Source organism: Brassica rapa, chromosome A09 (genome assembly GCF_000309985.2).
Source record: "Brassica rapa cultivar Chiifu-401-42 chromosome A09, CAAS_Brap_v3.01, whole genome shotgun sequence".
Taxonomy (NCBI): Eukaryota; Viridiplantae; Streptophyta; class Magnoliopsida; order Brassicales; family Brassicaceae; genus Brassica; species Brassica rapa.
Window position 1 is genome coordinate 3,770,421 of NC_024803.2, and position 23,666 is coordinate 3,794,086.

General features: G+C 34.1%; 5 protein-coding genes across 7 annotated transcripts; 2 read left to right on the top strand and 3 right to left on the bottom strand.

Moving 5' to 3' along the window:
- Positions 1-30: 30 nt before the first annotated feature.
- On the bottom strand, positions 31-2,048 carry LOC103865535 (26S proteasome non-ATPase regulatory subunit 14 homolog). The gene is made up of 6 exons (XM_009143336.3): positions 1,796-2,048; positions 1,451-1,628; positions 1,293-1,374; positions 734-910; positions 488-655; positions 31-405 (listed from the first exon to the last, which is right to left on the bottom strand). Exons 1-6 carry the CDS (start codon positions 1,923-1,925, stop codon positions 214-216), a joined length of 927 nt encoding a protein of 308 aa, XP_009141584.1. The 5' UTR covers positions 1,926-2,048; the 3' UTR covers positions 31-213.
- A 354-nt stretch (positions 2,049-2,402) lies between these two features.
- On the bottom strand, positions 2,403-4,084 carry LOC103865527 (50S ribosomal protein L24). The gene is made up of 6 exons (XM_009143325.3): positions 3,870-4,084; positions 3,672-3,750; positions 3,497-3,592; positions 3,085-3,188; positions 2,861-2,997; positions 2,403-2,718 (listed from the first exon to the last, which is right to left on the bottom strand). The coding sequence occupies exons 2-6, from the start codon at positions 3,729-3,731 to the stop codon at positions 2,636-2,638; spliced, it is 480 nt and encodes a 159-aa protein (XP_009141573.1). The 5' UTR covers positions 3,732-3,750; positions 3,870-4,084; the 3' UTR covers positions 2,403-2,635.
- Positions 4,085-5,629: 1,545 nt separating this feature from the next.
- Positions 5,630-7,043, top strand: LOC103865514 (probable carboxylesterase 18). Its single transcript, XM_009143314.3, has one exon. The coding sequence runs from the start codon at positions 5,814-5,816 to the stop codon at positions 6,819-6,821; it is 1,008 nt and encodes a 335-aa protein (XP_009141562.1). The 5' UTR covers positions 5,630-5,813; the 3' UTR covers positions 6,822-7,043.
- Positions 7,044-8,985: 1,942 nt separating this feature from the next.
- On the bottom strand, positions 8,986-17,458 carry LOC103865504. 3 transcript variants are annotated; one of them, XM_009143304.3, is made up of 21 exons: positions 16,826-17,441; positions 16,261-16,323; positions 15,892-16,154; positions 15,721-15,820; positions 15,562-15,639; positions 15,370-15,429; positions 15,139-15,243; positions 14,874-14,984; positions 14,623-14,664; positions 14,440-14,535; positions 14,224-14,357; positions 13,097-13,365; positions 12,890-13,011; positions 12,779-12,821; positions 12,590-12,681; positions 12,143-12,191; positions 11,984-12,054; positions 11,774-11,887; positions 11,572-11,672; positions 9,332-9,377; positions 8,986-9,218 (listed from the first exon to the last, which is right to left on the bottom strand). In XM_009143304.3, exons 1-21 carry the CDS (start codon positions 16,997-16,999, stop codon positions 9,168-9,170), a joined length of 2,184 nt encoding a protein of 727 aa, XP_009141552.1. In that variant the 5' UTR covers positions 17,000-17,441; the 3' UTR covers positions 8,986-9,167. The 3 variants fall into 3 exon arrangements, with proteins under 3 accessions (XP_009141552.1, XP_033135756.1, XP_033135757.1); XM_033279865.1 differs by having other exon boundaries at positions 11,774-12,054; positions 16,826-17,458; XM_033279866.1 differs by having other exon boundaries at positions 11,774-12,054; positions 15,892-16,147; positions 16,826-17,004.
- Positions 17,459-17,585: 127 nt separating this feature from the next.
- On the top strand, positions 17,586-23,345 carry LOC103865498 (katanin p80 WD40 repeat-containing subunit B1 homolog). Its single transcript, XM_009143291.3, has 5 exons — positions 17,586-17,833; positions 17,921-18,033; positions 18,153-18,269; positions 18,374-18,427; positions 18,508-23,345. Exons 1-5 carry the CDS (start codon positions 17,810-17,812, stop codon positions 18,569-18,571), a joined length of 372 nt encoding a protein of 123 aa, XP_009141539.1. The 5' UTR covers positions 17,586-17,809; the 3' UTR covers positions 18,572-23,345.
- Positions 23,346-23,666: the final 321 nt, after the last annotated feature.

Sequence of the window (23,666 nt, forward strand, 5' to 3'; positions counted from 1 at the left end):
CTGAAATTTCAGCATATTTAGTTCTGAAAGAAATATAAATTAACCCATGGCCTTAATGAAAAGAACGAAGTCAGATAGTACAATACAACCTTATCAAGTGCTAGGAGATAAAACATAAAGAGAAGATTCAACAGAAAACACAGAGACGCAGAAGAAGAACAAAGCTCAACTGATTGAAACAGAGTACTACTGGCAAGCGAGTGAAGAAGCTCTCTAGAAGACAACAGTATCAAGCATGGTGCCTAGTGTCTGAACAATGTTGGAAGACATCAAGTTGGAAACATGTTCTTCCAGATGCTTCTTTGCGTCTTGTCTTCCCACATTCACGATAGCCAGTTTCTCTGGTGACAACTCGTCCTCTTCTTGTACCGCCTTGTTATATTTAGCAGCCAAGCTCAACATTTCCTGTTTAACACCAGTGTCCATGAACATGATGTGACATGTTTGAACAAGTATAAAGATTGCAATCTACTCTGTTTTATCTTACCTGCACCGTCTGTTCGTTTGTCTTGGAGTGAGTGTCAAAGCGTCTTAGTGTCAGACCATCTGTCCATTTCTTCTTGTGGAGGTTTAGTAACATCTTCTCCTCGAGCTCATTCTTCCTGTAGTTGATGGCTATTGAGTAATAGTGTCTGTTCAATCCATGAATCAATGCCTGCATAGTAGTATCCAAATGCAAGTATCAGGGAACTTTAAGGAAAAACAAAAAAACCACGTTTCATGATGTGATTACCTGGATCGACGGTTTGTTCAGGTGCCCAAGGTTGGACGTTGTTTGACGAGGCTCTTGCCCAAGCATAATGGTCTGAGGGTTAATCGAGCGGAAGGCATCAATCACCACTTTGCCCTTCACACTCTGAATAGGATCAACCACCACAGCTACAGCTCGCTGGTTCAAAGCTTCAAAACTCTACAAAAGCACACAGATGTTCAACAATGAATATGCATAATCCAATCCAAACTATATACACAAATTCTACAATGGAACCCAAAATCAGAACAAGGTATAGGACACAATGGAGTAATACTGAGACACTAATACAGTATGGAAGACAAAATGTTCAGTCAATGAGATTGCATCACCAAGTATCAACAGATCAAACGCACATAGATGTCAACTATAAACATACATAGTCCAACCCAAACTATAAAGATACACAAGTCTTATACACAATTTCCACAATAGAAACCCAATCACAAGTCACAACAAGGTATAGGACGCAAGGAGTAAGATTCAGCCATTAACACAGTATACATAGACCAAGTATCAACTCAGCAAACACAGTACATACCTGTTGAGTGTTAATATCAACACCGGAAAGCCAGCAGCCAAACCCAGGATGCGAATGATACCAACCCACCACCATTTCAGGTCTGAAAAACAAAGATCCAAACCAGGTTTTGTTATACATTCTATAAAAAGTAGATTGGTGAAAGAGACTTTATATACCTGCCAGTCTGTTTAAGCATGTCAAGCATATTAGTCTGGAAAACATGATCAACAGCTTCAACACTAACACCAGTCCCACTCTGAGGCATCGCGAATACATCCACAACTCTCACAGTGTACTCATCCACGAACTCTCCGAGCATCAATCCCATAACCTCCATCGGAACTCCAGCTCTACCTGCGATATTATCATCACAAAAAATCACTACGCAATCCACGTGGCACTAACTAATATATCTAGATCGATAATCATAGAATCCCTAGAGTTCCATAACAAGACGGAATCACGTAAAGCGAAACGAATCCAAAACCCTAATTGGAGGTTAGGGATTGATGATTATTTACCGTGTTTGAGCATCTTGAGGAGGGCGAGAGAGGAGATGTAAACTTGCTCCGAGGTATCGAGAGTCGGAGAATCTGGAGAGGCGTGGCCTAGACCGCCACCGGCGCCGAATATTCGCTGTAGTCTCTCCATGGTTAGAACAAATCAATCGTCTCTTCTTCGTCTGGGATCTTATAGAAAAGCTCGAGAGAGAGAGAGAGAGAGAGAGAGAGTTTTCTTTGTTAACAAGACAAGACGGAGATGGATCATTAAGCGAAAGTATTTACATATAAGTCCTTGTATATTTTACTTTGTTACTTCTGACCCCAAATAAATAAATAATTCCATTGCCCACCTGTTAATTCAGAAGCCAAAATTTTGAAATTGAATTTAGCTCAGTTATATTTCGGTTAATTCAGTTTTTCAAATTTGTTATAGAATTGAAAATATATTTTTCGGTTAATTTGGTTTGAAAAATTGGAATAAATTGATTTAGTTTAAAATGCTGATTGCCAGACCGAATTGATAACCAAATAAATGTTGAAATGTGTCAATCGGTTCATAACCGAACATGAACCAAAAACTAAATTTCGGTTCAGCTTCTTCGGCTCAATTAAAAACCACAGGCCTAACAGGGAATGCTGAATATTGTACTGTGAATCTTTCTCCCAATGTTTTTATTTGGCACCTTGAAAAGTTCGCAAGAGTTTTAACGAAACAAGAATAAAACTTCATCAGCTTCTTCAACATAACTCCATCTCACAGATCTTGAACCTAAACAAACATTAATGGATGGGGGAAAATAATCTTTTTGGGAGCAGCAACATTTTTCGGAACGGAAACAGTAAAAGAAGGTAGGTGACTCAAAGATCAGGCATGCCCTTTCCTGTTTTAGCATCATATGTCTGCTCCCAAACAAACTCCATTGGCGTGTCCTTAGGTCCAGCTGCGAAAAAAAAAGAAAGATTTTGCCAAGTATTAATCCTCTGTAAGAAAAGCAAGCTTTTCGATCTTATAGAGAGCTGAAATGCGCATAGTGAACTATAAGTAAAGAATGCCATGTATAGAGATGTTGAGCCTCTACATACCAGTAGTGGGTCTTGGTGTAGTCCTTATCTTCAGAATCTCTGGACGAGGGATTATGGAACCAGAGGTGCCTGTGCCTCTGGCAACTCTTACTTTGGTTCCATCCTCTAGGTACTTTACACCAACCTTACAAGGCCTCCTGAGGTAGAAATGGTGTTATGTTAGACATATAAGAAACTTCTCGCTTTGAGCAAAATGAGTAGTACAAAAATGAGATCATACATACCCAGTGACAGGATCAACAACTTGGACATTTGAGGCGTGAAGAGGAGCCTCTACCGTGAAAATCCCTCCTTCATGATCAGGGCCTCCCTTTATATGCTTCTTGATCTGCCAATACAGAAGAAGAAGAAGAAAAAGACCATGGTCTCAGTGAGTAGCCAAAGACACTATCCCAGCAGCAAAGCTAGAACATCCAAAACGAAAAGAGTTCAATTTGAACAAGTTAAATCACTATGTAGCTAAACAAATGATGCTTGAAGTCAAATTATAAGAACCCAAATGAAGATTGATAACTCCATGATTAGTGTTAAGCTAGTGCTATGATCCTGATCAGTACATATTCTTACTCCCAACGCATAAGATTGAGCAAAGAAAAGAAAAAAAAAACAAGAAGATGCAAAGACAAACTCTCTCACCAGATTCTTTCCTTCAACAATGACGCGGTTCTGGGATCTGATGACACGCTTAATGGTTCCAGTCTCACCCTTATCTTTCCCGCGGATTATCATTACCTAAATAAAAAGACCAAACACCACATTAGACGAAACCAAACTGAAGAAGAGGTGTGAACGGGACTGTACTCTCACTCACATTATCTCCACGAAGTATCTTCCAATGTCTGATGAGTTTCTCAGCAGCTTTCCAACCCATAGCTTCTCAGATGAGAATCCTAACACATTACATCACACGCAAGACAAAAAGTTTCAATTTTTACATTTCTATCACAGAAACCACATGGTATCATGGAGAACCCAAATCAAAGATATCTATTACTTGAAAGAGGCTTACCTGTGACTGTGAGGAATTAATCGAGTAAGTGAAGCGCAACGATCGTCGAAGAAGCTTTATGTGATGACGACGACGGACTACAGGCGGCGTTAGCGACGGTGCTGAAAAAGGTCGGGAGTGTTTTCGATAACACTTCGATTAGTTGTTGGTCGGCCCAATTAACGTAAAGCCCACAGGCCCAAACAAAATCATTGGCCGTTGGAAAATATGTATTATTTGGACCTGAATCTCAAACTTTGGCGCCATGGCTATCTATATATATAAAGAAATGTTCGCCTCTCTCCCGTGAAGCCACGTCATCAATTCGTGCGTTCTGGGAGTGACACGTGTCCCATTTCATATTTAGGGCCAAAATAAATGAATGCAGTTAAGGGTAATTGAACCCAGCACCTCTAGCACTGGTAATTTCTCTTAGAACCACTAGGCTAAAGTCACTTTTTATAAATATGTGGCCGCGAAAATACTTATTATCGTGTCAGCTGGAAGCCCATGCTTCTTCTGCTTGTGACCAGGGCCGACACTGAACTGACGTCAAGATGAAGATCGCGAAGTTAAAAACTTTGCTCCAAACAGTTTTGCAATGTTTCCAACCTTTATAACTTGATGCATATAATATATATCAAAATACATTTGTTGTACACGCTTTTATTAGTTTTGCTTTTAAAAGAAGGTATTTACAGTTATAAATGTTTTGTGCCAGTGAAGTAATGGTTGAAAAATCTCTATACATATGTCATTTTAAAATAACACCCAACTTCTATATATAGTCAATACATATGTCCATGTTATATTCTAGACTAAATATTTTCTCTTTTAAAAATATAGAAAACAATTTTTTTAGTCTACAAGCAAATGTTGTAGAGCAAGTATGCATTATACAAAATAATATATATTTAAAATTCATACACAAAAACATAAAAGTTGTTATAGGCCTCTTTCTCACATATGCACACTCCACTATGAATAAGAATTAAAAAAAAACAGTATTGTCATCAAACTTTATCACAAATCCACATTTGTACATCTATAATTATGAGTTGGACAATTAGTTAATTTGATACAATACCAAAGCAAGAATAATCGAAAAACAACTATACCACCGTATACTAATAAGTAAGACATAACAGATAACCAAATTCTTGAATCTTAAAACAAATTTCAACTCAAGCATTTAGTGAATATCAAATTAACTAATATCCCGCCCGTAGGGCGGGCCGACCCTAGTTGACTATATAATTGAATGAAACTGAATATTTGATGCAGTTCTTACATGAAATTACGTCTCCTGCAAGATGTATTGTCTATATGTCATGGTTCATTGCCAACAAACCATGTCGAATGCTCCTACTATCAGACTCCATCACGCTGGCCATGTTTGATTTGGGGATAACTTCAACAACACAACACTGGAAGAAACAGTGATTATTTAGAGTATCTTCGATGTAAAATTTATTTTTTTTCTATAAAATAAAATAAAATAGAACATATGATAAAAATATTTCAATTTTAGTCTATTTTTCATTTCATAATTAAAGAATCAACGACAAAGAATGAATTACTCCGTTTATGAAGTAAATTCTATTATGAAATAAAAAATAGAGTATAACTAAAATATATTTTATTTTATATTTAGGAGAAAATTGAATGGAGTTGGAGATGCCCCTTAAACCATATTCAAAATGTATTTCAAAAGATTCGAGATTTTTTAGTTATATCTTTCTTCTTTTTGTTAACGTGTTTCCTTTCAAAACTCCATGGATGATATCTTTCACACGTAACCATAATCTTCATTGGTTGTTCTTCTAACCATTCCCCTCTTTATCAATTAAAAAAAACAATAAACACAGCTGGAAATATTTATTTTGAGCATATATATACACAAGTAGTCAAGTGCATGTCCAACCACAGTTCATTAAACTCCTCCACGTAAAAAAAAAGAAGATAATGGCAACAGAGTCGCAACCTAACCACCAGAAGAAGCTAACGATTCCGTTAAAAACAAGAATCGCCCTCACCGTTATCTCCACCTTCACCGATAACGCTCAGCGTCCCGACGGCTCCATCAACCGCCGTTTCCTCCGCCTCTTCGATTTTCGCGCTCCTCCCAACCCCAAACCAGTCGACTCCGTCTCGTCCTCCGACTTCGTCGTGGATCCTTCCCGCGACCTCTGGTTCCGATTATACACTCCGCACATCTCCGGCGACCGTATCCCCGTCGTGATCTTCTTCCACGGCGGAGGTTTCGCTTTCCTCAGCCCCAACACTCATCCCTACGACAACGTGTGCCGGAGATTCGCCGGAAAACTACCGGCGTACGTCGTCTCCGTCAACTACCGTCTCGCGCCGGAGCACCGTTACCCCGCCCAGTACGACGACGGATTCGACGCCGTGAAATTCCTCGAGGAGAATCGCGGCGAGGTTCTCCCGGCGAACGCCGATCTCTCGAGGTGCTTCTTCGCCGGAGACAGCGCCGGCGGGAACATCGCGCACAACGTGGCGATCCGAGTTTCTCGCGCGCGTTGCTTCGCCGCCGTGAAACTCGTCGGAATTATCTCGATTCAGCCGTTCTTCGGCGGAGAAGAGAGGACGGAGGCGGAGAGGAGACTCGTCGGAATGCCGTTAGTTTCGCCGGATCGGACTGACTGGTGCTGGAGGGCGATGTTGCCGGAGGGAGCGAACCGGGACCACGAGGCGGCGAAACCGAGCGTGGTTGATATATCGGGTCTGGATTATCCGGATACGATGGTGGTTGTGGCCGGGTTCGACCCGTTGAGAGATTGGCAGATCAGTTACTGTGAGTGGTTACAGTTATCCGGGAAAAGAGCGACACTAGTCGAGTATCCAAACATGTTCCATGCGTTTTATATCTTCCCTGAGTTGCCGGAAGCTGGCCAGTTAGTTCAGCGGATTAAGGATTTCGTTGAGGAGCGCGTAGCTTCACTCTCAGCTTAACAATTTATGATTATTTAGTTAACTCGATTAATAATGAATTGGTATGCTTTTGATAAAAAATGTATTGAGGTATGCTTTTTATCAATTAAATTATCGTTATTTATTAAGGCGTGATTTTTTATAGATTAAAAAGTACTTAGATCTAGACCCGGTATGCTTTTGATTAAAAAATGTATTGAGGCATGCTTTATCTGTTTATCAATTAAATTATCGTTATTTATTAAGGCGTGATTTTTTATAGATTAAAAAGTATTTAGATTTTGATCCACACTTTGCAAACGCATAATATTGTCATATAAAAAAATTATTAATAACTTAACAAATATTTTGTTAATTTGTGAGAATTTTGTGTTTTAAAATATTTTTGTATTTAATTCAGTTCTTTAAAATTTAAACTGAACCGCAGTCAAACGGATTAATCCAGTGATCCGATAATTCGATTTAAGTTTATAAAAAAATCCATATTTTCAAAAAAATCACTAAAATTTGATACTAACCGATTGAACCGATGGATGATCGATATATAATCCAATTTGATTTAAATTGTTATAGTTTCATAATTTGTCACCTTTCAATCTAAATTTTAAAATTCATTGTTTTACAATTTTATAAAATTATGACGTTTGTACATAATTTTAATAGAGAAAATGATAGATATAAAATAATGAAGAACTATAAATATTTCTTGTTCATATTACTCCTTTTATATAGCTTAATTAATTTTATTTTAATTGTTTGTGTAATTTATTTTGTTAATAATTTGATTTATATTATAATTGGTTTAAGTTTGTTGTTAACAATTAGTGTTAAGCATTTTCTTTAGATAACATATATTTTGAACATTTTTATAATTATTTTTGTTATTATATTTATCGTACAATGTATCACGTTTATATATATATATATATATATATATATATATATACTTTTCATGTAATGGCTATTATTGAATTATTATGTTACTTAAATAAATGATATAACCATTATTTAGGAAATATAAATAAAATAATTTGTTGATTTAATTGATTTATTGTTGATTGAAATGTTTTGTAGTATTTAAACCTGTATAAATAAGTTCTATTTATTTTTCATTGTTTTATAAATATTTTGAATTTTTCAATATTGTTTGGACACAAGATTAATTATAATGTTTTTTTGAAATATGGATAGTAGTATAAAAAAATGTATATTGTTTGGAAACATAGTTAGTAGTATAAAAAAGAAATTTTAGCGATTTAATGTAGGTTTAACTATAAATTAGAAGTGTGTGTTTAATTTAAAAACTTACAAAATAAAAGTTAGGCAGTGATTTAATGTATGTTTAACTATAAAGTAGATATTGTATTTAATTTAAAAACTTACAAAATAAAGATTAGGTCTAACAAAAGTTTTTGTTTTAGTAAGATAGATGATTATTCTAAATGTTATTATAATCCAGTGTTCACAATTTTAAAGTATCTGTTTGTTTTACACTTCACACTCTTCTATAAAATCTAATAAATTGTAAATGTCTAATCAGATCCGGTTCTGAGTACAGCCGAAATATTTGTTTTAATCTCTAAAATTTTCAAAAAAAAATATTAAATAAGTAAGTTGTATGCTTTCTAAATTATTATCAAAACAATTTGTTAAAATTAACCTAAAAATGTTTATTTTCCATTAAATTTTAGAATTGGTCATGTGCCTAGCACAAGATTTGTTTTATTGTATGAGTTGATTGCGTGTATGATGAGATCCAAGAATGCCAGCAAGTAGTCCATTCCTAGGAAAGACAAGTTGTTTGGTAGTTTGGTGTTAATGTGAAGCGCGCATAAATGCATTTCGGTAGCAAAGATTCAATGCCGATCCGGTTCTTATTTACTATATCCAGCTAACTTGTCTTGAAACACTCTTGCTGAGATTTGTAGTATTGTTTTGTTACGTCTACACAGAGACATGTGATTCTCCGTCCATTTGTCCTCATAAGTGGTGTGAGACGACTTTTTGTGCTAAACCAATTCATTTTGCATTGAGTTAGGTGAACTGTTTCTCTCTTCTAGATTCTCACAATAACTTCCAAAAGTAAGAAATGAAGCCTCACGTGTTGTATTTCAAGGTTAATTGTTTAGTGTGTCCCAAACAGGTTAACAATATAGAATGTAATGTGAATGCAGAGGCATTAATATTTGCAGTGATGAAGTGACTTTAGTAGGGTTCTTATAAATACAAGATACAAACTGTTTTTCATTTTTTTTTTTTTCCATTTATCATGAATAAATTGTTTGACAAGGCAACAAGGTGGGGAAATCTAAATGATTTGCAACTGACATAAGCCACATCCATTAGTAAACTATATACAAAAATCTATTATTTGTTAAACAAAAATCCTTTCTTCTTTCCCTTCTTTCTCTGCAGAGCCTGCAACCAATTAGCAAAACAAAAACAAAAAGTAAGTAACCTTATGGTTATCTCTACTAAATTGTGGCTGATTACTTCTCATTGTCTTCTAGAAATTAAAAAAAAAAATTTACCCTCATGGTAAACAATCTCAGGGTGAGTACTATTGCATCTCTTGAGCTGCCAAAGACAACAAAAATATCAATCTTTATAATATTATTTGAGAAGTCAATTTCCTATGTGTCGCTCTCATATTAACTCTCACGATGGTTGATTACACAGATACCCTTAATGAATTAAAAATATTAAATACTATTATTTATTTTTTATTTAGTTTCCTTTTAAATAAAAAATTTCCAAAAACATATACCTATAATTAAAAAAACAATTATAAAGTTAAAAAAAAAAATTGAAAACGAAAATATATGTATATATATAATATGATTTCAAAAAACAAAATTCACAAAATAGTAATATTACATTTAAAAATATTTTTATATAACATAAAATATACTTTTTAAGTAATAAAATACTTTATTTATATCTATATTTTCTTAGATGAAAAACATAAATTTGTATATGATCTGATTTCATTAAGAAAAATTTACACAGATAATCTTGATATTAGAAAAAGAAATAATATTTCTTTTAAAACATAATTTTAAACAATACAAAAAAATTCAAACTAATAGAAGTATTTTTACATATCTATTTATTTTCTTAGAAGATTAAATAAAATAATTGAGAAACATAAACTGATATATGTTTAATTGACTAAAAATAGTTTATAATTAGTATTATTGAAGTGTTTTATTTATTTTTCATATATTGTTTTGACTATAATATCTTCCAATTACATCAAAAAAATATTGATAAATTATATTTTACTTATATAATATTATTTTCAAATAAAATAACAATTTTGTTTACTGCTTATTTTTAAGAGATATTAAAGACAAAAAAAAATTGTTTGATCAAATAGTTGCAAAATAGATATATTATATTTTATCATTATTAAAGTTATTTGTTTTCTTAATATAAAATTTTCTTTTAAATTTTATGTTTGTGTAACTTAATATAGACATAATCAAAATACCAAAGGCATAAAGTTATTTAGAATAAATTTTAGTTTCCATTCAATAAATCAAAGGCATAAAGTTATTTAGAATTTATAAATTATTTTAATTATTGTAAATATTAATATGAGTTCATGAACTTCCAAAAATGCATCACCTACTTATGTATGTAACTTCCTATTGAGCATCACTTTATTTTTTAATAGATTTTAAAAAACATCAATATATAATTTGATAAATATTATGAAAATACATACATGTTTAAACGATAAATAAAATTGATTTGATTTGACTTGGTTATAATAAAAAGTAATTATATTTCATTTGAATTTGAAAGAATAACAGTAACTCAATATACTCACAACAGGAATGATTCGACTAATCTAACTTATATCTAAAATCATAGATTTAACTACGATAAAAATATATAATTTTATTAGAATAGTAATTTATTTTATAAATATAAATTATAGAACAACTCAAAACATATTAAAATGAAAATAAAATATTAATTAACTGTTACGATTTAGTTTTTTTCTAAAATTTATATATATGCATGAGACTTGAGAATATTATCGTGATATTAATTTATGTAATTTGGAATCAGACACTTTAGTTTATTTTATTATTTTTTATTCTAAACACAATATATCTGAAGTTATACATAATCTTCATAAAATATATTTACATATTTAAGACAACAACCACCTAAATGCAAATAAGAAATTAATCAAAATTTTAATATATTTAGAATAAAAAATATTATAGTTGAATTCAGAGATGCAATCCCAATTACGCAAATGATATTTAAATTGATTGTACAAACAACAAAACCGATTAAATATAACATATATAAAATCATATGTATTATTAAAGCAATATAATATTATAAATATAAATGATGCATACAAATTATAAATTAATTTAAAATTAAAAGTAAATAGCAATCAATTATTATAGTATATTTACTTCAAAAACATTTATATCCGTGCATGAGCACGGGAAAATCACCTAGTACCTTATAATGGGGGATATGAAACAGACATAGATTGAACAATAGTGTATCATTTATTGGATCACAGTGTGATTCTATCCCCTACACTTGTCTATCTAATTCTTACTGAGATTCCACTTTTAGACAAGCTCACAAACCAATGGACCAAGATGAGATGCATATACTGAATAAATCGGCTTTTAAACTCGCAAACTGACCTAAACAACTTGCATCAGGATCATCAAACTAGAAGCGTTCTTATGGTCTACGTTCCACTTTTGCAAGAAAGTTGAGTTCTACTTACCAGCAAAGGTCTGCTGATCCATGATCTCCTCGTAAAGTATACTCAGTACCATTAGAACCAGTTATAACAAATTCTTCAGGCTGCCCAAACGGGATTGTTACCTAGAGAGGTACCAGAATCAATATTTTAATATTAGTCCCAGACGGCGATTTATTTTATTATGAGAAGAAAAGACAGAGACAAATAAGGCAGAAGGTCTTACAGAAGTTGAAGATGAGAACTTTTCTGCAACCATGATATCGTTACTACACTTGATACTGTAACCTTCTCTCTTAATAGATAACATAGCTTCTTCCCATATATTCAAGAAACCAGTCTGTTCAAAGCCGCATGCATATGAAGTATTAATCCAAAAAAGGTCAAAGAATACATATATCCCAAACATAGGAGTTGGAATAGAAAATGTTAATACCGAAACAGAAACTTTGTATGAAGCATGACCACTATGAAGAGTCTTCTCTATATGGCTCTGCATCTCTGGATCTGTGAAAATATAAAAGAGGGTTACTGCTACCTATATGTACTCCAAGCACGTCTCAGATTTAAGGGAACCACTTATGGATAAACTTACGGCAAGCTATCTTCCGATTTTCATTGGCAAAGACCTTGACAAGCTGCCCCTGAAATCAGAATGTAAAGCAAATGATTAATGCAAACCACATGAAAAATTTAAACTAAGTCTGCAGGCTACAATACTGTAAGAACACCAAAAGCAGTTCTCATGCTAAAAGCTAATCTTATCTTCTCACGAGCTTTTAGCATGAAGTCTATTCTGATTTTCACAGAAAAGCAATGTTCAAGAAATCGCTAGGTGGAGGTTAGACACTTTATTGAGGATTATTATTTACACGGGCGCCTAGACCGATTTTTTTGAAAGCATAGAATGATGTTTTAAAAAATCGGTTTGAAAAGATTTTGTTCAGACCCGATTTACCCCTAGGCGCCTCATTTTTATAACAGTGCAGAAAAGAGTTACTCTAAAAAAAGAAGAATCTCATTCATACAAAAAGACACTAACCTTGCGGTTCCTGTCATCCAAAGGCTGAACTTCAATAGCAAGATATAAGTCAACATCATCAGCAGTGACAAGATAGTTTGGCTGCTTTGCTCCTGCATTAATGTTCATATGTCCATATCAAGTTAAAAGAAACAAAAGAGAAAGATAAACTTCCAGAATAAAGATATTGTCAGCAGGAGAGAAATGTACCGTCAATGTAATTCACAGATCCATCTTCTAAATGACACACCCACTGCAAATCATGAAAAGAAAGATAGATTTAGATGCAACTCAAAACAAGTAAGAAAAACATTTACCTACCTCAAAATTACAGCTTGTTGTTCCATTAATAGAGTAACCACACGCCTGAAGCTCATGTCCAGGATAAGGCTCTCCTGAAATTTGTAGGTCCTCTATAGCTGGCAACGGGTCATCATCCTCATCTGTCGAATAGTAGTTCAAAACATTGAGACAAGTGAAAGACCGTAAAATGAATTATTAATATTTCCATTATGATTAAATCCTTACCCTCATCGGATGAGGAAGACGGTTCTTCAAGAACGGGAGACAAAAGAGGAGAATTTGAGGAGCTAGGAGGATCATCAAACGCAGGCACATATGGTGAATTTTTGGTATTATCTGACTCTCCTTTTGCATCTTCCATCACTATCTTGCTGAGAGGCTCGAGAAACTGAACATGCTTAGCTGGAGTGTCCTCTACTTGCTTCCAGCCACGAGATTCATCTTCACTAGTCGTACCAGGTTGTTGCTGAGGCATCTCAAAACCTGGGAAGTGACTGGTACACATAAAAACTCATTTAATCATCTAAACTACTATTCAGTAAGCATACAACCAGGAGATCACTAAGAAGCTAGAAAATGATTATAGTCATAACAACACCTTATTTGGTCTATGAATAATCTGATTCTTTTGAGAAGTGAGATTATCATGTCTCCCAGATGGGACATGAATTTATAAAAACTAAGCATAGGAAAAAAATCCTTTGAACAATCAACGTGCAGGAAGAGGGGGTATTAAGAATAATTAGCCAATAACAAGGAAGTTGCAGGGTCAGCACAAAGATTCAAGAGTCAAGATTAACTGCCAAATTAAATATAATGACTTTTCAGCTTGTTTTTATAAGTCAAGAATCATCGGTACAATCACAATGAATCAAATGACTTTTAATTTTTTAAAGAAAAGTTAAGATTTAATAACAAACAAAGAGGCAAGATGTAGCCATCACTCCTTTTCTCCCCTCATGGGTAACAAAGTCAGTCTTCCGGATTAGATCCAACTCTAAGAAAGAGAAGAAGCTAAATGTTTTGTTTGTAGTTATTTGGATGATATAAAAGTGAATGAAGGATCCCAACCCTATGATATAGGCCTGCGGGTTCAGGTAGTTCGGTTTTTGGTTAGCTCGGTTCAATATAAATCTTACCGAATTAACCCGAAATAAAGTTTGGTTCGGTTTGGTTTTTGAAAACCCTACTTGAGTTTTTTATTTCGGTTATATTTTGTTGATATTTCGGATAAGTTCGGTTAATTTTGGTTAGTTCGGTTCCGGCTTTTGGTATGGATTAGTTATAGTTTTTTGTGCTAGTAGTTTGGAGGATACTGTTTGAAATAGCAATCTATGCAGTGGAAAACTAACCCGTTCACTAGAGGCGAAAACCTTCTAGAATCATCAAACTGGAAACTACTCATAGTTGAGCTACCTGGCTCATCTTGATGCCAGCGCTTAGAATCCCACTCCATGGCTGTTTGATCATATAGAGAATCCTTCGTCTGGTGAAAACACAAGAAGTAATATAAGACTCAGTTCATTTCAAAGCTTATGATATAACAACACTGAGGGATATGAAAGTACTGAGTGGGTTAACGCTACACCAACTGGGGAATCATTTGAGTGGTTCACATCTGACTGCCAAGGTGCTAATTGATATTCTGACTCCTTTAACTTTGTCTAGTGCATAATAAAGAATTATAAAGAATCATTCATCAAAGGTCAGTGCAACCGAAAATGAAGCAGACACGGAAACAGTAAACATACCTCAGTAAGAAGGAGCTTCTCTTGTAGATGCTTAAATATAACCTGAACACAAATGTAACATATCTATAAATATTATTCACTAATGCAACGAAACACCTCAAACTAATAGGTTATTTAGAAATCAAAGATAAAAGCTAAAAGCAAAATATTTACAAAAGAATAACAAAACAAAAATGTTAATATTCCGACAAAAGTTATGACAGAAAGACGAAAAGATAACAAGAGACATCACTTAAGATACTGGAACTGACCTTCACATTGCTAACAATAGACTGTGCATCAGAAACCTGTGGTTGTAGAGAATACTCAGATAGAAGAGGCAACAAGTATGATACAAATGTAGATTTCTCTTGCTGTGTAGCCTGAAAAAAAAGAAAGAAAGAAAGGCTCAGTCGCACTATGAAGTGGTCCAAAATGTTGACGACACTGAGGTGCCAGAGGCAAATCCAAATTTTGCAAATTCAATCATTCATAGTGTTCACTCTAAAGGGTACCAAAGATACAAGATGATAGTACCTGTAAGGCATATGTTAGGCGTATATTTTCTTCAATTATCTCTTGTCTGTAAGAGAGAGCTTTTGATGCAGCGACAACAAGATCTTCTTGCTGTTGATCAAATGCCTGTGTTACAACAGCCCAAAAAAAAAAAATTTGAGCTCCCAAAACAACTTCCAAATTGAAAAGATTCAGTACATGAAGAAAAAAAAAGGTATGTAGAAAAAAAAGAAGAAGAAGGAAAAGACCAACCTGACGCATGTAGGCCATTCGCTTTTCCAGAATATATTTTTCATTGCGAGTTTGAGCTTCCTAAAAAGAAACCTACAATGTTAGTCACATGCTTTGGCATAAAATAAAATAAAATAAAAAGAATGCAAGGATGAACAAACGGTTAACGTAAAAGGCTATAGATCTGATCAAGTCATCTGATTAAGGACTCACCTTAACAGAACAATCAGTAAGATATCTCCTCAAGTGCAAAATTCTTTGTTCGTTTTCATGGACCTTGTGAATGAGGTCCTGGCATAGGTTTACATAGTCAGGCAAATAATTTTTCATTTTACACCAAGAAAATCATAACATAGCAAGTGTGATGCAGACCTGCTTCCAAGCATTGTCCGAATCATTTACTTCTCCAACCGGCATAAACCCATGAGTAGATAAATTGAAATGTGTAACATGCGCTCCTTCCAACTGCGTTCTATCAGAAATTGAACCGTGAGAATCACACTTTGAGTTCATGGACCAGAGTGGTAGTTTGAGTTTCAGTACCTCATAAGAGAGGGACTAGCTCCTTTGACAATGCCATTAACCATATTTTGCTCAGATGGGCTTTGGAAACGATTACTCACAGTAGCTTCTTCGCCATTAGAATTCACATGGTTGTGAACAACAACCATGCCTAATGAATCGGCATCTGAAGCTTTGATCACAGTCTCTTCACGTTCAACTGGCCTGTGAGCCAAGCTAGAGACAGTAGTAGTATTTGAGTGATCTCCAGGATTAGATGTTTGGAGCAAGGATTCATCTGATTTCTAGGCAAAGATAGAGAATAAAAGCAAAACTAACATGTAAACCACAAGTAACTAAAGAAAAAAAGATACTCAGAGAAACACTAGTTCTTTAAACCAAAATGCTTACATATCTAGCAAGTTCAAGAGTACTTCTCTGAAGTTCAGCCTTTAAACGGCTATTCTCATCCACCTGTTTAGAGAAAGAACACTTTCTTAGATGCCTCAAAACACTCATATGACAAAACAAAAACCATATGCTAGTTGCACATGAATTCTAGATTTAGGATTGAACCGTAAACGTGCAGTGGCAAATGGTAAGGGACCACAAGAGACAAATTCTACAATCCAGATACATATTCTAAGTGTTCTAAAAATCGGCCTAGTCAGCAAATCGGGTCTAAGCAAAACGAATTTTCTAAAATGACTTCTTAAAAAAATTGGTTTTAAGTATTAAAAAATTCGGTTTAGACGTCCGCCTAAACAATAAGCCTCTATAAGACACCTAACCACCGTCTAGCGAATTCTTGAACATTGTTTATTCTCTCCCCAAGGTTAATAAATCAGACATGTTAATACACAAATCAATACACAAAACTCCAGCAAATGGAGTGAATGAGGGAAGTACTACTTGCCCACAAAACTGAACCAGTTCCAAACAGAGAGACACAGAGATAGAGAAAGAGAGACCAGACCTGGTGCTTGATGGTGGTTTCAGCAGCTTCAACAGCTTTGATGACCAGCAACAAGTTATCATTTTTAAAGTCTTTCTCCAGCGAGCGAGAAGAGTCTTCAACACCCACTTGAGAAAACCTCTCGGCAAGTCTCTCCACGTGCCCGTTCTCCACCCCCTTGCTCAAAGCTAACATCTCTCAGAAACTGGACGAAAGTAGTCTACTTTCTTCTCCCCCCCTGCTCTTCTTTAATGCTCATCTGAACGCGTTTAAGCAAGGAAATTTCAAAGGAAAAGAAGGAAAATGAGAGTGTTGATAAGGACGAGATTCGTAATCACGCGGTAACGAAAAAAGCCAAAGAAAAAAATGAAAAAGTTGGATTGGAACAAGAAAGGAGGAAACTTTCCTCCTCCCCTGTTGTCGTCGTCTTCAATCAATCAAACAGTCTCTGTCTGATTTTAATTCGGAGTGTGCGCTGACCTTTGACTTTAAACATTTGTCAAAACTTTTCTTTTTAGTTTACAAATAATAATATTTTAATGGGTTTTGTTAAATAAACAATTATTTTTTTGTCAGTTAAATAATCAACAGAAATTGAAGGCTGAATCACAATGAGACTAACTAGCATTTAATGATCTTTTTTTGGATTTACAAAAACTCAGGTTTGTTGCCAGCACTCTGGGCTAGGGCCAGGGAAGAACATGGTGGCAATTATTGATTTTAACTTCTATTGTTTGTTAGGTACGGGTGAGTACGAAGGGATACCTTTTAGAATTTAAACTGAGAAAAGTGAAAATTAACTGTTTTATATAAACAAACAAAGATGATTGTTCTTGTCTTTATTATTCTGCTTTACCGAAAAGAAGATGTGTTGTAGATTTTGAATTGTATGTGTACTCCATGTGCATATGTGATAATGGGATCTCTCTCGTGGGCCCATGCAATTAAGTCGTCCGTTATAATCAAACCAAACCTTCTACCATATAAAAAAACACAATAGGTTCGATGGAGAAGATGGCTGATAATGCTGTAAGTATCTTGTATTTCTATTAATAGCTGGACCATCTGAAAATAGATTATCAGCTCAAGCAACTCTTTCTATTCATTTGGTTACAGGTTACCGCGGATGTACTGGTTATAATAACAGAGAGAAATGAGATTTTAACGCTGGATACTTGTACCTCCCTTCTTCCCATTCTAACAGGTCTCATAGAGATTGACATGGATCAGTAAGCATCCACTTTTCCATAAGAAATAATGGCAGAGTCTTCCTGCTAAGTTGATTATGTCTGATGGAGGCAAAGCAGTATATGCTCATATTTTTTCTAACAATGTATCTTATGTTTAGGCATCTGAGCGTTTCTCTTGACTTGCTGCTTAAGCTGGTTAGAATGTATGGGTCGCCAATTTACTCAACATTGTCAGCTCCAGCATCTGTTGGTGTAGATATCCAAGCTAAGCAAAGGTTGGTGTGATTCTCAACCTTAGCTGCATATCTAAAGCCATTATGTATACTCTTAACTGAACAACACATGTTTAAACTTGCTAATGTGGGATCGAGCGCTACAGTCGTTGCTTTGTGGAACTAGAGAAAGCCAAAGCATGCCTTCCCTCTCTATCAAGGTAAGCACTGTAACTTAGTGAACGGTGAAGATTTTTTATAGTTCTCATTAATGTTGTAAGAACCTTATGTATCTGTGTAGAAGAGGAGGTTTGGTGGCCAAGACTGTGCTTGAACTCAACTTAGCATTTCAGGAAGTTTCATGATAATCACTCACTCCTCAAGTCCCCAATCAATGCTTGTTTTTAATGTGGATTTGGTTCTCTTAACAAAAACAAAAGCTGTTGATACTAAGAATTTCTGCTCTTTAGAAAGACACATGTCCAGTGTTCTCTCAACTCAGCAATATATTCTTTCATGGTTTCTTGGATTTGATCCTTGAACGTTCTAAATCTTTTTTTTTGTTATTAAGTAAAGGATTACAAACCGCGTTCGTAGTTATACAGTTTTGACAAACGATAACAAGAGGGGAACATATATAATGTAGAACAATTGAATATCATGCTTGGATTTTACTAATACTATGAAGATTTCTGCTCTTGCCCAGTAATGTTTCACTTTTTGCCTGTTCACTGGAAATTCCTCCTCCCCTTTTGAATTGGACAGGACAATGGTCCCATACGCTCTCGATGCTGGAAGATTTCGTAGAGGTTGTCAGCTGTCTTCTCGAAAATGTTTTTGGTGCGTTTATGCTTTATTGGTGGTACTGCAACTTTTTCTTTCTACAACTCTATACAAGGCACCATGGCCTTGGGACTTATAGCCGTGTGTCCACCTTGGTTTCCCATTCCATGAACCATAGAGTGCAAATGTATCTCCCTAGCTTTTATGGATGGTTTTCTCTCTCTAAGAATCTCTTTTTTATAAGTGTCAAAAGATTTATCGCACCAACCTCTTTGTCTGAATCAGTTTAAACTTCTTCTTCTAGAGTGATTAACCAGGGAAAAGACTGACTTCACGCTCATACAACTAGAGTCAAGAAGAAGTAGACTCTTAGTCATCTGTGAGCAAGATAACAAAGTTTTTCAGATACACAGAGGAAAATGATGAAGAAAATGACTGCAAAAATGTTGGGACTGTTCTGGGCAAAACCAGATGAAACATTCCCTTGAAATTGTCTAATTTTTTTGTTTGAAAAAAGATTACATAAGCATAGACTCCCAAATTTATAAGAAAAAAAAATTTGCCAAATTTTACTAATTTTCCTATGGTCCCAATATCTCAGAATCGGTCCTGAATAAATGTTTCAAATGTCTTTCTTGATTAATTAAATAAAGAAAAAATATCTTTCTCGATTGTCCTATGTTTTTTTCTGGTAACTTCATCTAACAAACTCAAGCATATCCACTCCAGATTTGATTCCATCCCATCTAAGTTGTGAAGATGGTAAGAAAATAAATACCAACAACAGATAATATATTGGTGCTACATGCATGTATATGGATAACCATAAAATCCATCTAAAATAAAGATCAGCATCAATTCTTATTTATTTGTAACTATTTTTTAAATGAAAAAGTACATATAATGCAATTATCATTACTTCATCATGTTAGTTTGTTTTTACTTCATTCATGTTTTTTTTTACTTCATTCATGTTCATTTTTTCATTCGCGTAAATACTTGTATGTTGAGATTATGTATGTAAATCTTATATTTATTACAGATTATTTAAAACATAACATATATAAAGACCACTATAAAATATATGACGAACATTAGGACCATCCGTTTTATGGGCAATCGATATGTTGTCTGCCTTGTAGGCAGATGTTTCCAAACAAGCCCACTGGGTAGTATCCACCATAGAGGCTGATGTCGCTGAGCATAACGGTCAGACAATCGGTGCTCTCGTCGTTAAGGTATGGGCTGTACGGACATGCAAGCTTCTTGAAGGCAGCACAACATTGAAGGGGTGGGTAAAGGGGACCTTTGCATCGGCTTTTTATGATCTTGTAGTTCAGATAATGAAAGTCAATTGGACACTGAACTTTTTCGGTCTGAAGCAGCAGGTTTCTCGATGAATAGACGGTGTAAACACCATCTGAGATGAAAAGTGAGAGCAGAAGAAACAAGGGAAGAGAACTAGAGAAGAGTTTGATGATCAGCTTCATGATTCTCTTCTGGTGGTTGAAAAAGTACGAAGAGACTTCTAATATATAAAGACACTGGAGTGAGTGTGTGCACAGACCCAAACTAAGTTCTTATGGGCTATAGATGGGCCTGCTGCATTACATGGACAGAAGTTCCAGGTGTGCTGCGAACTTCCCATAACAGATAAACACAGATAAGAAGATGACTGAAAATACGTTTTAGATTTGTTTCTTTCTTGGACGAGATAATAATATCAATCATTCATGTTCATTATTTCATCCGCACAAACACTTCTAGGTTGAGATTATGTATGTCAATCTTATATTTATGAAAAAGTTTTTAAACATAACATATATATTCATGTTTATAACATTTTTTAAAAAAATATAAAATATTTTTATGTTGCATATAAAAAAACATATTTTCATGTTCATTACTTCATTCGCGTAAACACTTCTACGTTGAGAACTTGAGATTATGTATGTCAATCTTATATTTATAACATAATTTTTAAAACATAACATATATTCATGTTCATGTTCATTACTTCATTCGCGTAAACACTTCTACGTTGAAAACTTAAAATTATGTATGTCAATCTTATATTTATAACAAAAGATTTAAAACATAACATATAGAAAACATTATTGAAGAACATAAAATATATGAAGAACATTAGGACCACCCGGTTTATGAAAAACATTATTAGCAATCAATAAGTGGTCTGCCGGCTAGGCAATTGGTTGAAAACAATCCAACCGGGTATCCACCATAAAGTTTGATATTGCTGAGCATAAGGGTTAGACAATCAGTGCTCTCGTCGTTGATGTAATTTCTGTAAGGACATGCAAATTCCTTGAAGGCATCACAACATTCCACGTGTGGGAAATGGGGACCTTTGCATCGGCTTGTTATCATCGTGTAGTTCATAAACTGAAAGTTCAATGGACATGGAACTTTTTCGGTGGTCTGAAGCAGGTTTCTTGATGAATACACGGTGTAAATACCATCTGAGATGAAAACTGAAAGCAGAAGAAACAAGTGAAGAGAACTAGAGAGGAGTTTGAGCTTCATGATTCTTTGTGGTTGAAGAACTGTTAAGAGACCTTCTGATATATAAAGATACTTGTGAGTGTGTGAACATATCCAAACCAAATTCGTATGGACCAAAGATGGGCCTATCTATCAAACTCCAGCTTATCCACTTTACTTTTGATTCATCCCATCTAAACTTGTGAAGATGGTTTGTAAAGAAATACCAACAACAAAAGATTTGTTTCCAAATGTGAATATGGATAATCATAAAATATATCTATCATTAAAAAAGTCAGAGGTCAATATCAACAACATTTTTTTTCTCCAATAGTTTTGGGTACTAATGCCCACAATGTATTCAACAGAATTACATAATGCATGTGTAATAGCTTTTTAAATCAATGTTCAAAAAACTAAGCATTGTAATTTGTCCACCTTGGAACAATGAGAGAGGACTGCAGTTTTCTTATATTATATTCTGCATATTCTCATAAACTTTTTAAAAATAATATAACTGAATGTATTTAAAAATTGGTAATTGATGCGTCATTTTTAGTGAATCATTTGAATATTCAGGTTTGTATTATCATCACCGCCATGAACAACAATAGTTCCACGACCTGTGTGCTTGGCAAATTCGGAACCAAAAATGTGCACAACTGTGGCATGAGTTCGAACAATTTCATATGGGAAATTGAACACAAACCAACAACACCTTGAAGCAAATCATATACAAAACAAAATCAAACAAAAAATCTAACAGACAGACAAAACAACAGATTAATAGGTTAATAAAATTGTGATTTCAGAATACTTGGTCCTAGTGGACGCATATCTGGCGAAACACTGTAGTAAGCAAGAGCAACTCTAGATCCCTGGGAAGCTTCCATGAGATTAGTTTGTAAAGATCAACAGGAAGGGGAGAAGGCACGAGAGCATCCAGATTAGGAGATGGAAAGCGAGCAAAGGAACATGACAGTATAAATTTTTATATTAGATCTATCTATTCCATCAAATGATGATGTTATAACTTCAATCTGATTTATTAGTAATCATTTTAACTGAAAAAGTGGAAAAGAGAGAATAGTTTAATAATTTGAAGTTTAGTTAAACAATTTTTATAGTCAGCGATATCAATCACTAATCATGTAAAACAAATACATGTGTACAGTATAACCTCTATAAATTAATAATGTTGGGACTTTAAAATTTTATTAATTTATAGAGGTATTAATTTATAGATATATAGTGAAATTTCACAAATTCCCAAATATTTCTTTTATTTGAATCAAAAGTTTTCTGCAAATGTATATTCTTTTATGTTTTCTTTTTTTATTTAAATTTGTCTTTTCTTACATTTACATAATTTCATGTTTTACGTAATGCTCATATTTTCTCATTTAAATTTCCTTTTTGTTGCTTTAGGAGAATTATTATATATACTATTATATATGTTAATTAAAAGTAAATTGACATTCATGAACTTGAGGTTATGATTAATAATCTTGGCAATCGCAATAGAATGGATGTTAATACCCTACTCGATTATCCCGGTGAAAATGGTACATGCTTAGAATTTCAAAGTTTAGATGAAATTGTGGCTAGTGTTCTTAATGTTGATGATGAACCAGAAGATGATGATGTGGAAACAGTTACATGTAAGGAAGTAATTGCCGCTTCTAAAACTCCTCACAATTTTTGGATGTAGTTCGAGAAGACAACACCACAAGTTCTTGATGCAATAAGAAAAATCAGAGATGAGCTGCAAAAATATTTTGTTTTTAAGAAGAAACATGCAATAGTAGACATATATATTTAGTAGACTATCTTAGATATATGCGTAAGTTCTTATATAGCATTTATTAATTTATGATATTTTTAAGACCATATATTCACATGAGAGTTCTAAAAATATTATTATCTTATTATTTTATCGATTTGTGTCATATTTTACATTGGTCCAAGTTGGGACATGCAAAATTTATTAATTTATAGAGATTATTAATTTATCGAGTATTAATTTTTAGAGGTTCTACTATATATAAAATTGAAAATCTGGTTGTTAAAAAGAAAAAGTGAAAATAAACACCAATTTATAGTTTGAGAAACTGAAATGAGGTAGGTAACAATAATCATGCTCTTATATGCACTCTATGGATTGGGCTGAACCAT